Source organism: Diadema antillarum, unplaced genomic scaffold (genome assembly GCF_040938485.1).
Source record: "Diadema antillarum isolate AM-2024a unplaced genomic scaffold, OU_Dant_1.0 seq00001497_RagTag, whole genome shotgun sequence".
NCBI lineage: Eukaryota > Metazoa > Echinodermata > Echinoidea > Diadematoida > Diadematidae > Diadema > Diadema antillarum.
In genome coordinates, this window is record NW_027272234.1 from 492,274 (window position 1) to 510,900 (window position 18,627).

Consider the following 18,627-nt stretch of genomic DNA (forward strand, 5'->3'; position numbering starts at 1 on the left):
ATACAGCAGTGTAAGATACCCCTCCTGTTTTCGCCTCTGAATAAGCTTTGCACTATGATTTGGGGTCAAAGGGTATTCTTTCAAGTACGTTTTCAACTGCCTCAAAAATATATCTTCCTCATCCAATTCGCTATTCAGTCTAGGCGTTAATGGAGCAAAGATTGTCCCTGGCATTTTCATATTTTTTTTTCCCTTCAAAACTTTATTCGAAGCGTTCTTTCAGTAGATTGGCATTGAAATGCCTTTTCTTTCTCACCATTCATAATAGTTATCTTCCCAGCTGTATTGTACTACGCTACGTCTATTGAAGCATGAAAGAAATTCGTGCAGAGATGCTTTGATTTTGTATTGAAAACAGAGTGCAACGATAAACTGAACTGAAGTGAACTTATCTAGCCACTGCCACACTGCAGATTCCGGTACAGTTATGGCTTGCCGACGTAAAACCAGCAAGAATGAGCAAAGTTGTTGAGTTAGGCATTTTGAGAAACGTTGATTTGCTTTCTTTAGCATGTGTATAGTCAAGCAATTTGCTATATACATGATGTTTGTCTTTTCCGTTTAGGAAAGTAATCATGGTGGTAGCTATAGTAAGCTGTGGTTGAGAAGGGTAGAGTTCCTGCAGAAAATTAATTCCATTTGAGAGCTGGTAAATATTTCACCCACCGAGGGATCACTTCATATCGGTATTATCGGTATAAAAGGACAGAAGTGAGACAGATCACCTCAATTGGGCAGGAAATACTTTCGAGACTAGAACCTATCTTTTATATGATCAATAAGTAGTAATAATTCACAGGGATAATGTATTTTGACATTGCCAGTGAGTGTTTTTTTTTTCAGTGTTTCATGTATCACTCGGTAAGTCCATCGCCCAGTTCAGAGTTACAATCTGCACAATCTGAGCAGATGAATGTCATCTAAAAGAAAAAAAAAAAGAAAGAAAACGCATGAGACACAACAAAGTGGCAAATGTTTAAGGGAGCTTGTTCACTTTAAAAAGCAACTTTGATTACTTTTTTTTTGTGGATGATATATGGCTTTGCAAATGTTTTATTTTTTGTTGCAATTCGGGTTCCTTAAAAGCGGATAGCTGTGAATTAGCGCGTTAAAGTCGTTTCAGGACAAACCCCACGGACAGATAACCATCGATTATTGATACTTATGGTAAGTGACAATGTCAGAGTTAAGATTACAGGGTTAACGATAGGGCTCAGATTAGGTTCGGGATTAAGATTATAAGGAAAATGGCCGGGTATTGTCCAGGGGATAATTGTGTTAGATACCGTGAAGTATAGTCAGAGATGCAATTTTGTACGCCACGCAATGTTCCACATAATTATTGTGACCTGAAATAGACTGTGTATATTCTAGACTATGGTGTAATAATGCATGAATTCGAGATCGTGTTAACTATCCATCAACACTGATACGTTACACTTTCAGATGATCAAACTTGCTAACACACGGTAGCTTGTTTACAGGCCATAAATTTATAAGGGGAGTTTGATGAATGAAACTTTACCTGAATGCTATCAACCAGCCTATTTAATTCACGATGGAATTGTTGAAGGACAAAGGTCATCAAGCTGTCACCGCTTTGTTTTTCTTTCGTCTATCAGTATTACAAGTACATGTACAACCTCTTTCTTCGCGTCGATCGCTTTGTGCGAATGAAAAAAGGCAACCGGAATACGAAATAAAGCAACAACATTATACACATAATTACGCACTTTCTATATAATGCACACACCCACTCACACACGCGCGCGCACACACACATGCAAACACACATCTTATACACGATCCCATAACCATCTCAGTTAATGCATTAGTTTATTGCCAAAACCAAAGTTGCCGTCAGGAGCATGTGATGGCAAGCATAATCATAAACATTGCATGAATGATAATTGTATTTCAGGTGCTTATCTCAATATCAATTTACAAAGCAACATGTATGCTGGTACACTACCTTGATCTTTATCTGCTCTTCATGTGCAACAATGAGAACTGCGAACTGGCTTATTGAATTGAAGTGCTGTAAGTTAAGTATTTTGATGAATAGTCACTGTAAAATCTATAACCACAACGCGGATGCCTATAACAGTTTTACGCTCACAATATGGCACCCTGTTCAGTCCTTTCTTCCCTGTAGAAAGATAATTGCATTATCTCACCGATCATTTCATGTATGTTCAAGGTGCAGCAAGACTGTTTGCATAGATTCTATTCTTCTTTCATCATTTGGGGGGGGGGGGGGGGGGGGGGGGACTCAGTTTATGTTGTGTTTTATCCGCATGGACCTGCGGAAGAACCAAGGAGGTTCGAGAGATGGAGTTACAACTGACTATAATTATTCAATCAGCTGTCAGTTTTCTATGGATGGACAAAAGAATTCCATAGGTGCATTTGTGCCTTTGATGTTTGATGCTTGAAGCCGCCATCTTTCTGAGCAATCTGACGATTCATTTTTAAAACTAACATAATATCGGGTATATGCTGCTCGTTTATATATCAAATGCAATGAAATTTCACCAAATGATATAGCACATAGAACAAAAGTCAATTCCGTTCGAATATAATATGTGCAAAAGTGTAAATCTGACCTGTATTTTGTGAAAATGTTTGAAATTTTACCCTCATGGAAAGCCGGTTTTATCACTTTTCTCCTTATTTCTGCCAAATGAAACTAATATGGTATCATCTTCAAATATAGTTCGTTATAAATCAATATGTCAGATTAGCGTACAGACACGTACAGTCGAGTAATTTTGATATCTATTTCAGCAATATTTGAGCAATTTCTATTCGCGCGCCCCGTGCCTTTACCATTGTCTACCGCCCATCGTTTGTATTAAGTAGGGATAGCGAAAAGTAATTACCATCAAAAAGACATATCTTCCTTGGAAAGTGGCCGGTGATTATGCAATGAGACACGAGTCAATGGTCTTCGCATCTGAGCGGCAGATCCAGTTTGACACATACTTCAAATATTTTTGAGTGGCGGCTTCGAGCATGGGATCAAAGCGAATAAGTCTGTTGTGACTCCATTTCTCGAACATCCTTGGGAGAACTGTCTCTGGACTGAAGTATGTGCTGTGCTTAAATAAAGAAAAGAAAAGAAAAGAAGAGAAGAGAAGAGAAGACAAGACAGGAGTAGAGAAGAGGAAAGAAGAGAAGAGAAGAGAAACCTGAAAATGTCGGTCACGTTCAACAAGAAAAAAAGGTCAAAATAATGACAGTGATAATGAAAGTTATAGGCCTTTACCTGGTAAGCACTGTGCACATTATTTTGGTGTACTCTCAACAATTTTCCAGAATTTCGAGCTATGACCCAAATAAAAAAAGGACATCTCTGGTACATCACTTAAAGATGGTCAAGTGGTCAAGTTCGAATTTTGATTTAATGGATAATGTCAAAGGTCAAAATGTCAATTAATTTTTACCTGATGAGAATTACTTTCTACAGCAAGGAGCTGTAACCACAAAGCTCACACCACCGGTTCATCACCGAAGTTTTCTGTCAAGGTCGAATATTGATGAAGTCGGACAAGTTTGTCAAGTTATAATCTTGGAATTTTCATGTATAAACTAACAACTAATGAATTACCATCCGTTTTTATTCACATGTTCAAAAGAAATCGCTCTATTCATTGCTACCCCACTCGTCAGAGTGACGCTTATCACCTTCCCCGTACTCGCACTATTTTTGCAAAGAAAACAATTATGTTTACTGGACCCAGATACTGGAATGACCTCCCTCAAGATATTACTTCTTCCTTATCCTTATTCACCTTCAAACGCAAACTAAAACGGCTATTACTTAGTGGATACACACTACCCAGCTCTTAGCAACATTTTTTTTTTAATACCCCCAGTCTTTTGTCTTTGTCTGCAGCTCCAAGTTATTTGACGATACCGTTATAGCACTTTTGTGTGTGTGTGTGTGTGTGTAAACACGGCGAAATATGTACAGTCTCGTATAAGCGATACTAAAGTATTCATGTGGTTCGATAGTTCGTTTTTAATACTGATTTTGCACTGGTACAATTTAAGTTGGTCGAGATAAACATGTCCGTTCTCCGTATAATTTCACGCCTATAAATTCGGGAACCTACAGTTTTTACAAGCATCATTGCTTTTATGTAGGCCCCATCATATTTCTGACATTTATTTGTGATATCCTCAGATGAAAATGACCATTTATATTTGTGTGTAATGTTTGTTTGTTTTTTCTTCAAACATAAGATATGGTTGTATATGTTTTGTACTTTTGTTTTATTGTCAATCATTTTGTAATCCCATCACTGAGAAATGGAAATATGAAATAAAACTTGAAACTTGAACTTGAACTTGAAACTTGTTTGACGAACCTTCCGACTTAAAATCACTGTAATCACATTATTGATTTGCATAATTGCTTGACGTTTGCCTTATGTGTTTTGAAAATGGAGTAAGTTTTAATCTTCTTTACGCCATAGTATTTGTTTTGTATGTATCTCAAAGGCAACCGATATAGTCTGGGTGCCAAAGCCACTTTTTGGGCCTAACCTTGTTTTACCGTCCACCCAATGTTTTTTAATGGTTTTACCCTATTTCGGGGGTGCTGAATCCGAATCCGGATGATGCAACTCTTGCATCCTTGAGGATTTTGAGATATTCAAGATGGCCGCCAAAATGGCCGCCAAAACCGGAAATTCCCACGTATCTCCTTCTAAAAGGTGAGATATTGAAAACAATTGATGGTTTTACCCTATTTCGAGGGCGCTGAATCCGAATCTGGATGATGCAACTCTTGCATCCTTGAGGATTTTGAGATATTCAAGATGGCCGCCAAAATGGCCACCAAAACCGAAAATTCCCACGTATTTCCTTCTAAATGGTGTGAAATTGGAAATAATTGATGATTCTCCCTATGTGGAAGGTGCTGAATCCGAATCTGGATGATGCAACTCATGCATCCATGAAGTTTTTGAGATATTCAAGATGGCCGCCAAAATGGCTGTCAAAATGGCCGCCAATTAAAACCCGAAATTCCCATGTATTTCCTTCTGAATGGTGAGAAATTTAAAACAATTGATGGATCTACCCTATTTGTATGGTGTTAAATCCGAGTCTGGATGATGCAAACCTTGCATCCTTGAGGGTATTGAGATATTCAAGATGGCCGCCAAAATGGCCGCCAATCAAAACCGGAAATATCTATGTATTAGCTTTTAAATGGTGAGAAATAGAAAACAGTTGATGGTTTTACTCTATATCGAGGGTGCTGAAACCGAATCTGGATGATGCACCTCGAGATAGTCAAAATGGCCGCCAAAATGGCCGCCGAAACGGAAACTCCAATGTATTTCCTTCTTATAAATGGTGAGAAATTGATAACAATTGATGGTTTTCGTCAATGGCACAGTTTGAACTTGCTGTATATACAGTGAAACTAGCTCTACTGGATATCTTTGAGTTGGTACGATACAAGTGTGCCAACAATAATTAACCCTTCAAGACTACAGATGCGGTTGAATAATTGCAAGATTACACTGTTTCCTCTACATAATGGACAAGTTTTGAACACTAACAATTAATGGACAAGACATGTTCATCTAAATCATATTGTGATAGTGATGTAGAGAAGTGTACTGATATTACCCAACATTACCTGCCTTAATCCATGCGCAGTTTTAATCTCTTTATCCATGAACACTCAAATTGGTTATTTGGTTTATATTGGTGGTCTTGATGACATTGTTGAAGACACGAGTGGGACATTTTTATTGTTATGCTTCAATATTTTCTTCAATATGATGTAACATTATGTATGTATATATGTATATATAATCTATTATAAACACACACTAGCGTGAGGGGACGGACAAATCACAGGTAACGCGCCTTGGAAAAAAAAAAAACTAAATAAAAATCAAACGACAACATGGAAGGTAATAGTTGATAATCCAGTACTTACGAATATCATAATCGCGCAGAGTGCTTTTGAAATAACCCTTATTGATATTTACTATAGTGGTCATGGATGCAACCATTTCCAATGACCTAATCAGAATATGCGACAAGTTTCACAAGAATACGAGGCGAGACTCGTCAGAATACAAGACAAGTTTCAACACCAAATACCAACATGCCATAATTTAATTTTACTCTATTGATAGCCGAAAATGATTAACTTTACATCTATGGAGCAATATTATTGGAGACCACAAGCATTATTTCATAACAATTATGCATAAAGACATTTTCAATCGTATCTTTCTTTGCGTTTGTACGTTTCAGTATGATGTCAATATCACTTCTTCTTTTTTCCAGTACGTGTTAAAGTTCCGTTTGAGACATATCGGAATATCTCAGTATATTACAATACCATTGTGACTGTCATTTTGACTTTCAATCAATTTTGGCTGATTTGACAAATTCGCTCAACTGAGTTGAATTCAAGAACACGAATTATTGCTTTTCACCCTGCATGGGTTTAATCTCCCGCTTCGCGTTGGAGCACAATACTTCACCATTTCAGTATAAGAACATGTTTAGGAGTTTCTGTTCATACAGGACATTATAGATGTCCGAAAACCTTCAAAGACCTTCAGCACCCTCGAAATAGGGTAAGACCATCAATTTATTTGAAGAATTTTACCATTAAGAAAACATATATTGACATTGGAATTTCTGCCACTTATTTTGGCTGTCATCTTGGATGTCTAAAAACCCTAAAGAATGGACGAATTTCAACAACCAAGTTTCGAGGGTGCTGAATAGGCCTAAAATTTACCAATTTTTGACAGTTATTTTGGCGGTCATCTTGGACATCTCAAAACCCTTAAAAAAAGAACACGAAAGTTGCATCAACCAGGTTCGGATTCAGCACCCTCGAAATAGAGTGAAACCGCCACTTGCTTTCAATTTCACACCATTTAGAAGGTAATATAGGGCTCACATGGAAATTTTCGTTTTTGACGGCCATTTAGGGGCCATTCTGGCGGCCATCTTTATTATCTCAAAACCCTCAAGGAAGTAAGAGCTGTATACTGGAGCTTCAAATTCAGCAAACTCAAAATAGTGTAAAACCACCAACTGTTTTATATTTTACACAATTTAGAAGGAAATAGGGGGTCTACATATGAATTTCCGTTTTTCGCGGTCATTTTTGGCGACCATCTTTATCATCTCAAAACCCTTAAGGATGCAAGAGTTGTATCCTGAGCTTAGGATTCAGCACACTCAAAATAAGATAAAAACCACCAATTGCTTTCAAATTGTCACCATTTAGAAGGAAATACACGGGAACTTCCGTTTTGGGCGGCCATTTTAACGGCCGTATTGACTATCTCAAAATCTTCAACAATGGAGGAGTTGCACCATCTAGATTCTGATTCAGCACCCTCGAAATAGGGTAAAAAAATCAATTGTTTTCAATTTCTCACCATTTAGAAGACGCAAATACGTGGGAATTTTCGGTTTTGGTGGCCATTTTGGCGGCCATCTTGAATATCTCTAAAACTTCATGGATGCAAGAGTTGCGTCATCCAGATTCGGATTCAGCACCCTCGAAATAGGGTAAAACCATCAATTGTTTTCAACATCTCACCTTTTAGAAGGAAATACGTGGGAATTTCCGGTTTTAATTGGCGGCCATTTTGGCGGCCATCTTGAATATCTCTAAAACTTCATGGATGCAAGAGTTGCATCATCCAGATTCGGATTCAGCACCCTCGAAATATGGTAAAACCATCAATTATTTTTAATTTCTCAACATTTAGAAGGAAATACATGGGAATTTCCGGTTTTAATTGGCGGCCATTTTGGCGGCCATCTTGAATATCTAAAAAACTCCATGGATGCAAGAGTTGCATCATCCAGATTCGGATTCAGCACCTTCCAAATAGGGAGAATCATCAATTCTTTTCAATTTCACACCATTTAGAAAGAAATACGTGGGAATTTTCGGTTTTGGCGGCCATTTTGGCAGCCATCTTGAATATCTCAAAACCCTCAAGGATGCAAGAGTTGCATCATCCGGATTCGGATTCAGCACCCTCGAAATAGGGTAAAACCATCACTTGTTTTCAATATCTCACCATTTAGAAGGAAATACGTGGGAATTTCCGGTTTTGGCAGCCATTTTGGCGGCCATCTTGAATATCTCAAAACCCTCAAGGATGCAAGAGTTGCATCATCCGGATTCGGATTCAGCACCCCCGAAATAGGGTAAAACCATCAAAAAACATTGGGTGGACGCTAAAACAAGGTTCAGCCTCTGGCACCCAGACTAATATATCTTTTTGTGAGGTCAGTTGTACGAAGGAGATATGATGCGCCATAGTTTTGCTTTGTTAACGTGCATTTATTTCTGCAAAATCACGATAGCCACAACAGTCAAGAAATTGTGCGTAAAGCTCAATCAGTGTATTCACAGCTCAATTCCCACCACGGTGCTGTGAACCGCCCTTCTTTTTCGTATCTGCATATTCCTTATAGTAAACCAATTCTTTTTGTGAAAGAGTCGTTCAATACAGCAAAAACTGTGGAAAAATGCACGGTCTGTTCATTGAAGGATGTGAAATAAGGCGGTTCTAAATGAGTACACTTGCGGTTGGCGGTTTGAGTAACTAATAACTTAACAATGGCACAACCAATCTTGGGACAAAAAAACTGAAAATTTGTTCAAAGTTGCCCTTGAAAACCTCGGCGTTGATGAAGGCATTACAACAATGGAGTGCTACTATAATCTTCACAGTTTTATGCGTTTCAATTCGTTTGGTTTTATGCCTCCACCACGAAGTGAGGCATTATGTTTTTCGTCCGTAATCGATTTTGTGGAGAAAAAGACCGTTTGAGGTATCCTAATGAAACTTGGCATGTAGGCCCTATTCATAGAATGGATTTATATGGATATTATATATATATATATATATATATATATATATATATATAATGATAATAATAATGATAATAATAATAATAATAATAATAATATGTTTATCGTATCCGGGCAATTACCCCCAGATGGCAAATACCCACCGGCTAAATTCTGGTTGGTGGTAAGGTTTAATAGAGAAAAGATTAAGGTTAGGGTTAGGTTAAGGGTTAGGAGTTTGGGTTAGGGTTAAGATTAGGTTCAAGATAAGGATTAGGATTAGGGCCAGGGGAAGGGTCCGGGGTAATTGCCCAGGGGGTAATTGCCCTAGACCCATATTTATGTATGTTTATATATATATATATATATATACAGTATATATATATATATATATATATATATGTAATGACACAACGAAGAGATGACTTACTGTTGGTTCGGAAACTTTTATGGACTTTTTTTTTGAAGGATTTTTTATCTTTTTGCAGATAGACAGGGTCGATGAAATTGGAAGTTCAAGCTGCGCGTATTTGAGGTGTGCATACACGGTCTGTGAAAGCGCGTGCTCTGCTCGGGCGAGTTGGAAACTTGACGTAAACAACAACGACAACAACAACAAAAACACGTCTATAGGCCTACGATAGTATTGGGTTAGGAAACTGGACAATTTTCATCATGCGTGTAGGCCCTGTATGGGTGGAAATGAGCTACTTGACGGAGGTCCACGCTCTACAAGTGCTTTGATGGGTATCATCGTCATCATAATTACTCCTATAATTACTGGAATCATAATTATTTTCACATGAAAACCCCTCTCTTGTACCCAAGGTTCCAGAATGGAAGGGGGAGAACTGCAGCTCATGGGGTCTCGACCCCGCAGAGTGTGCGGCGGCCAAGCGGGCTGCCAGCATACCTCCCGAGTCGAATACCACGAATTCAAGCAAGCTGAGCCAGTGCGAGATGTACAACGTATCAGCATCTCCTTTCATGCTGACGCCCCTGCCGGAGCATGGCAACTCCACGTACTCGTCTCTCTCCACGGAGGTGCCCTTTTCCTTTGACGATTTTCATTCACGTGACGTCATACCATGTTCCTCAGGTTGGGAGCACGATCGCAGTACCTACGCGTCGACCATCAACATGGACGTAAGGGAGAAGAAATTCTATGATAACTGTAGTGTCATATGTCTCACTCTCTCGGTTTTTATTTTCCTTTGAAGGGGGGGGGGGGATGAAAAAGCAAACGCATACAAACCCCAAAACTTTTACTCCTGTGGTGTGCAATACTTTCATGTATAAACTACACTTCATGTTATCTTTATTTTCATGTTCGACGTCAAAGATTTCTTATCTAGGCTTGTAGTCACTCAGTTACATATATACCTTAACCTGTCCATCTGTTTCAGCAGGAGGGAACCTGTTTAACAAACTTGTCATTTTTCAATGTGCCTTGATGAAATGTGCTATATAAACGACAGAGATTTTACATGAATTAATGCTTGCCCTTTGATATCACGCGCTGTGAATACACTGTCATGAATTTCAATTATTCCCGTAAAAAAGAATAGAATTAAAGCCATTGATCGAATCAACTGTAAGAGGGGGCCAACTTCGGTTGTTTTTTTTTCCATCACCCCCTAGCCAGTCATACTTATGAAAACAAAAAAGAGTTGAAAATTTAGACAAAAAGGATGAGTTCCTGTTTTCTTTCTTTTTCAAAGTTATAAGAGTTAGAAGAATCGAAACGAAGAGGGAATAGTGACAACTATCAATAGGGCAATCCATCTTGTATTAATCTACATCTTAAAGGTTCCCTGAAATAGAAATGCATGTCGATTCGTGTTGATTGATGATACCCTCAACATCACTTTTGCGGTGAAACGAATATCTAGAAACCTCACCATGTCTTTTGTTAATCACATTAATATCATAGAAACATGCGAGTTATGCTGAGTTGAGGGGAAGGTGCATACCAGTGAAATCACAACAGGAATATTGGTTTGGAAGGTTTTTTTGTGGGCATATCCAAGTATTCTGAAGAAAAAATAGAAGAAAAAATAGTTAAAATATACATATATTGGCTTTTTCTCGATATTCGTTTCACTGCAAAAGTGATGTTGAGCAGAGGGTATCAGAAATCAACACAAATCAACATATATTTGTATTTCAGAGAACAGTTTCATCCGTTCGGTATCGGTCAAAGTCCGACTGATGACTCGTATTGAGTGTGGAACCCGTAGCAGCCAAGTTGCTGTTAATGTTGCTGTTAACTTATTGATGTTGCTGTTAACTTATCTTTCAAAATTTGTCCCTCAGTTTAATCTGGTGTGCAAAAATGAAGATCTAACAGATGTTGCCTCCATCCTGTGGTTCGTTGGAGTCCTCCTCGGCAGCATAGCCTGTGGATTCACGAGCGATATGTAAGTTTCGATGAATTTAATCTTTATCATGTAAGAAATAAATGTGCTTACTCCAAGCGTTATTATACAGATCGATAACTCCTCTCATCACAATACACTTCTCTGAAATGTTTGACACAAGATATTTTATGGCTTATACTGTACAAATTTTATAGGTAGGTACGTACATGCAGGTATATGAGACTATTAAGCTCCTTTTGCATGATTGGCATGAAGATGCATACAGAGAAACCCAGCAAACTTTGTTTTGGGGAATTAGCAACTATCCTTCCTCATATTTAACATTTGCACTAATCAATTTTTTTTGGACAGTTTATGGGCAAATTATGACATCATCTCAGAAGTCTAATATTCAATTACATATAGGTAAAACTGTAATAGTAGTATGTACTGTACTTATTTTTTACCTGTGTCTGGAAGCAACTCTTGTGTGTGCATGTATATGTTTTTATTCATCTATTTTTTTTTTTTGCACACGACAAAGAAGTCTGAATATGAATATGAAGAAATCATGATTAAACTCTGATCTCAGATTACATTTGCATGTCGTATAATAATTTGCCGACCCTACTTCGTAAAGCCTTTTTCTCACGTCTGGGACTTGAACTCGAAGAGGAAATACCCTGCTAGAAAGAACATAGTGTCTCACAGTGTGAAAAACACATGTGAACACTGTGAAATCTCTTCATACTGTTTAATTCTAGCGTTTTAACAGTGTGAACAGAATGTGAGTCTTCATTTCACAATGTGAAACAAAGAATTGCTATGTGAACACTCTGTAAATACCACACCATATAGTTTGAATTCATCTTCACACTGTTAAATTCGGGTGTTTTCACATAGTCGATATGATGAACACATTGTAAACTTTCCGGTTGGGTTAAGAGCATAATAACCCAGCACAATGAATCAAGCAACCAGTCATACACAATAAATTCGGAAAGAGTGAAAGAAAATGATGTAGTGTATAAGATGAGGACTATATTTTAGAACCCTTCCGTGACGGGAACATGAAGTCATCAATATTAAGGAATGCATTATAAAGTCCCTTCGAACACTTTCTTCCAGAGGAAACTAAAAGAAAATTGTCATTTCCAATTACTCCAATTTATTTTTTCAAAAGCATGGCAATATGACTGCCTCATTAACAAAGGTCATTGCAGATACATAGGCTACAATACCACTTCGTCTGCAAAAATTGTCTATCCTATCATCAAGTTTATCACGTCATCAATAGATGCCGTGACAAATGATGTATCATAATTACCAATATCATCACAATTCAATTCATTTATTTTCATTCTTTTTTTTTCTTTCGGGAAAAACATAACACAAGATAAATCAGGTATTACATCATACACAAAAAAATAAATAAATGATATCGATAAACATAAGAGCGCATACTGGCAAAAAAAAAAATGATACAAAGTCATGCTTCAGTTTAAAAAAAAGGAAGAAAGAATAGAGAGGTCCACTAAAAATCAAAGCTTGTAGATTGTGAACCACTCATAAAACTTACGAATTACCTATTTACAAACACCTTGTGACAAATTTGATATACGACAGGACTAGACAAAACAGAAGAAACACAACATGACACAACTTGCGAATAGATGGAAAGTATGGAAGGAAAGAAAGAAAAAGAGAGAATGAGAGAATGCCTACACGCTGAACAAGGGAAATGGAACAGGGGATGATCATGGAGTTGGCGCTGCATGCAGCTGTGCAAGGATTGTGATTGCTACTTCTTTACGTAATAATGAATTCAGTGATTGAATGATTGGTGGGTGAATGATAAACCCTGAAGTTGACGAAACCTATAGCTAAGAAAAAAAAAAACATATCAGAGAGGATTTAATAGAAAAGATTTCAACTTGCGCTTAAAAGAATACAAAGATGGGGAATTTTTCATTTCACAGCTCAGTGAGTTCCAAAATCTAGGACCGGTGTAAATAAATGTATTCTGAGCCAATAAAGTTCTCAGGGGGGGGGGGGGGGGGGGGGGGGTAAATGAAACTTATTAGATCGTCTAGTGGGATAATCATGAAAAGACTGGTTCCGTGGGAACATTGAATTGAAAATACTGGGAAGTACATTTACATTGTAATTGAACATAAACTGACCAAGTTGAAAAAAAATACAAATCTTTAATTTTCAAAATCTTATGTTTAGTAGATAATGGCTCTGTATGGGAACGTAGCGGGACGCCACAAATAATACGAATAGCTTTTTTTTTTGTTGTAATGACAGTAGTTTATCTAGTAAATTTTGATGGGCACTACCCCACGCTAGGAGTCCGTAATTAAGATAAGGTAAAATTAGAGAAAACTACAACGTCAACAAAGAGGACAGTAGAATATGAAACTTGAGTCTATTAATAATACCAATATTGCGTGAAATTGTTGTACTAATGTTTGTAATATGTGACAGTGCACATCAAAGCGAACATAAAGTCGCACACACTGATTTTGCGTGAGGACTGAAAATAAGTGAAATGGGTCAACCTAGCCGAACTTGACTTTTTCATATTTTCTGAAAGAGCGGGTCTTCTTTTACATTATGCTAAAATTTAGTATCAGAAAACGGGCAGGAAAGTGTGTATTTTTAGCAGTTTAGCTCGAACATTTTTGGTAGAATAGTGTGATTGGGTGTGTCTTTAGAATCCCTTTTTCATTTCTGAAAAACCTTGTCCACACTCTTCACTTTCAACTCTAATAACTTTTGAAAGGATAATGCTACTGCTTTGAAAGTTGGCATTAATTATGGACAGAATGTGTTAATGAGGCATGCTTAATTTCAGTTTAATTTGATAATCCCTTCATTGTTGTAACTCTGGTAGTTTACTTCCTGTTTTTTGTCCCATTCATCGCACAGCCAGCACGGTTTGGTAAAGATTAATCGCTTGAATAGACACTGTACTTCAGAGCCTCTTTTCTCAGTTCACACTTTTCCTGAGTTTGTGCTTTCTTTCCAATATTTAGATAGTTTAGGAGAGTCCATTTGATTTGAGTTATACATCATTTTAAAGCTTAAAGTCTGCTCTTTCAGAATATGGTCTTAACTAAAAATTCATGTCTGGTGACTTTTTGTTTGTTTTGAGGTGCAGGGTCACATATACGGCCTCCAAGAAAGTTGATCGTCCACTGTGATACCAAGGAATTTCATGTGAGAAACTCGTTCTAAAAAAGTGTCATCAAAAGCAATACCTGTGCCTAAATCTTCTAAAGAATTGCTAAAAAGCATATACTTAGTTTTCTGGAGATTAAGTGATAATTCATTAGCTCTTATCCACTAAGTCACTTTTTTTAATTCGGAATTAACGATGCGTACAAGAGTATCTGGATTTTAGTGAGAAATGAAATTATTTGAATCGTCAGCAAAAAAGTATAAATGAGAGTATGTCAGATGATCTGCAAAAGTCATTAATAAAAATGATAAAAAGTAAAGGACCTAATAAACTACCCGGCTGGACGCCACATTTAATGAATTCTAAACTCGAGCTGTACTCGTTCAGAGATACATATTGTTTCCGGTTTTGTAAGTAACTCCTGAACCACTCCAAGGCCTTCTCGCATATTCCATAATGAGACAGTTTATAAAGTAATATTTCATAATTAATTGTATCGAAGGCCTTGGAGAAGTCCAGGAAGATACCAGTAAGATGAGAATGATTATCAATAGTATGCGCAGCGTGGTCAATAAACTTTAAAAGAGCATGAATGGTGCTATGTTTCTGACGAAACCCAATTTGAGAATTTGTAAAAAAAAATATGCAAATTCAGACAATTAATTGTTCTTGTAAATATCAATTTTTCCAATATTTTAGATAAAGATGAAAGCAAAGAAATGGGTCTATAATTACATATTTCAGAATCATCCCCTTTTTTGAATGAAGGGAAAACCTTAGCTATTTTCATAAAATCAGGAAAAACACCACTTGATAAGAATTTATTGAAGATATAATTGAAGATATAATTCCCTTTAAAATAGAATTAATGATATCGTCATAACCGGCACTTCGCTTATTATTCATTGCGGTAACAATATCTGTTATTTCATATTTTGTTATTGGAACAAAAAAAAAAAATAGAACTGGAATTGGATTGACCTAAGAATTTAAAAATGCATATTTGACTGCGGTTTTTTTTTCTGCCAAATTCCCTCTAATCATTGAAAAATAAGAGTTAAAGATATTGACTATATCATTGGGATCTTCCAAAACTTTATTATCATGTCTTATTTTTGTAATTTCTAATTTCTTTTTTGATATATTCATAGCCTGCTTCAACACCTTCCATGTATTTTCTATATCATGTTTATATTTTTCTAACTGAATCATATACTATTTTCTCTTTTCCAATTATATAATCTTCGTTAAAACATTTTTATACGAACTGTATTTATTTTTTGACTTCTCAGTTTTTTTTTTCATTTTGAGTTTATAATATAACCTATTTTCCTATTTATTGAACGGAGAAGAGAGTTTGTAATCCATGGTAATAACAATTTGGGGGAAGTTTATAATTAACTGACTTTTCTTTTAATCTGGGAATATATTCATCTAAATATCTATTAATTATCCCTGAGAAATTCCCAAACGATACATTCATATCATCATTATCATAAACACTAGACCAATCAGCCCTATCTAAGTTAACACCAAGGCTAGCCAAATTTTTTGGTGTAGCTCTACGTCAGGATGAAGAAGAATGAAACTTATTAACACAGTGTTTAAAGTCAAAACATGCTATAATGGGGAAATGATCAGTAATATCAGATAAAATTATAGAAGAATTTAAAATCTGCACAGAATTAGAAAAAGCATATTATCAAGGAGGGTGGCGGAATGATTTGTAATACGAGTTGGCTTCGAAATTAATGGCAAAAAGGAAGCTGACAAAAACATTTCAAGAAATTCTTGAGATGTATTATCACCATTCTTAATCAAATCAATGTTAAAAACACCCATTATGAAAATATTTCTATTAATAAAAAAGGGGCTTTTTAATAAGTTTGTTATGCAATCCAGAAAATCTTTAGGACTTGAACTTGGGGATCTATAAACAATACCAATCATAATATTTTTACTTTGCGGAGTGAAAATTTCCACAAACAGGGACTCTAAAATATCATACATGATATTAAATTCATCACAAACACTATTATTCAAATTTTTGAAATTAATAAAACGCAACCCCACCAACCGTCCTGTTTACTCTGTTATTAACAATAAAATAATAACCATTTGATGCATACGGCAAATTATCATCAGATGATAACCATATTTCAGTTAAACCTTTTACTGAAATTTGATGTTTATTTTGGTTATCTAATACTGGTAATATCTGTAATTCGTCAAAATGTTTATTAATAATCCTTATATTTAGATGTAACATAGAAAATGTGCATTGTGAAAAACTCTTTGTAAAAAATTTGAATTGATCAACAGTGACGTATTAAGGAGTTTGAGTTGTTTTAAAGTCATGTTCAAAATCAAAATCATATAAATCTTTTGAAAATGAGTTAACATTGTTGGCAATAAGATTATAAAAAGAAACAACAGACGAATGTAACTTATTCCGACTTAATTCCGAAGGGAAGCGTCTAAACAAATCAAATAGTTCATCATCATCAAGGGAATCAAATGCTGCATTGAGTCGATTAGCCATAAGGAGAGTCATAATTTCTACTTGTAATATGACTCTCCTTATGGCTAATCGACTCAATGCAGCATTTGATTCCCTTGATGAAGGCATGTCAACTGACGAGTTTGTAAAGGAATGAAATATGATGGCACAAGGGAGGCACCAACAACCCCGGGTTCACGGATAGTACAGCGAGTAGGCAAATTCACATAGAGATAGATTTCTGGCAACATAATCAAAAACATAGACTACATAAACAGCATAGGAAAAGAACATAGAATACATAAACAACACAGGGAGAAAGCGTACACACAATAGTCAAAGTCTGTAAAAGAACTTTGACTGGACCATTACAAAGCATGTAAACGGACATAGAGATAGCTCCCGAATTTGGACAGATTTGCTGTTTGTGGGAAATAGTTATGAATATTATCTAAAAAAATATTGATTTATAGAATGAAAAAAAAACACATCTGTAAATACATACTGTATATCCCACCCTCGCTCCCGATTCAACCCTCCCGGTGTTCAACGCACTGATTGCATGTGTATAAAAACTACAGTTTGATTTGTAATGATTGACAAGGTGGGGGGAAAAAACCCAGTGGAATTAAAGGCACTCGCGTGTAAAAAGAGCCAAAAAATCAAGCAAACAGAGTGTTTTGATGAGGAGGGTGAAGAAGGCGAAGGTGTGATAGACAAGTATTTCATAGGCATGTGTTGAAAAAAATCAGCGTGAAAAATGCTAAGGATGACAATTCAGTTTTTACTGGGTGGTTGAATTTTCGTGCAACCAAGGCAGACTGACGACCGTCAAGTTACACCCGGCATTGGCTTACAAAATAAGGGAGAAAACAAAATGTGAGATCAGATCACGCGTCATGTTACATGACAGGCAGAAAAATGAGAAAAAATGTGAAAACAGTTCACGTGCACTGTTACAAAACAAGGAGGAGTATACACAGGGATATACACAGGGGTATACAGGTCGGATCAGAATGTAGATTGAAATTGTAGCTAATCTGAAAGACTGGTAGAGAGTAGCAGGGGTAACTGCCCTCGATTGGCGGGGGGGGGGGGTAAAAAGAACCTACACGTAATGATCCTCTAGTCGTATTATAGCTCGGGTTGAAACAAATATAATGATTTTTCAAAGAATCCATGGACATTGTGAAAAAGAATACCATTGAAAACATTATGAGTATAACAAGTTTAATCCAAATTTGGACACACATGTACCTGGAATATCATTAAATGCGTCTTATATTATGTGAATACCAATGCGTGAGTGGAACAGGTTTAAGTTAATTTGCTGACATTAAGCATGTCGGACAACTGCTGAAATGAGTGAATATGTAGGCCCTACTAATGATAACCCTCGCAGGGGCAGACGGGGCAACAGCTGTATGCGAACTGAATACCATACTTACAAAAGGTGACAAGAAACAAAAACAACAACAGATCATTCCTAAGTCTCTGAGAAAGCGTTATTCGTACATTTGGATGCATGAATAAACCGGTCTATTGTTCGGAAAAAGGATGTACTGATGTATGTCCCACCTCCGCTCCCGATTCAACCGTCATGGGGTTAAAAGTACCGATTGCATGCATCGAATCGAATTATAGGCGCTCACGTATATTAAAAAAGAGATAAAAAAGAGCAAAAAACAAACAGACAAAAACCAAAGTGTTTGAT

At 36.6% G+C, this 18,627-nt stretch overlaps 1 protein-coding gene across 1 annotated transcript in view; it reads left to right on the plus strand.

Annotated features, from left to right (window-relative positions):
• LOC139710083 (organic cation transporter protein-like) overlaps positions 1 to 18,627 on the plus strand; it is a 73,995-nt gene that overhangs the window by 27,726 nt on the left and 27,642 nt on the right. The window contains exons 2-3 of the mRNA XM_071622027.1: positions 9,695 to 10,012; positions 11,183 to 11,286. Of these exons, the coding sequence (XP_071478128.1) occupies positions 9,695 to 10,012; positions 11,183 to 11,286 (422 nt within the window). The remainder of the gene's footprint in view (positions 1 to 9,694; positions 10,013 to 11,182; positions 11,287 to 18,627) is intronic.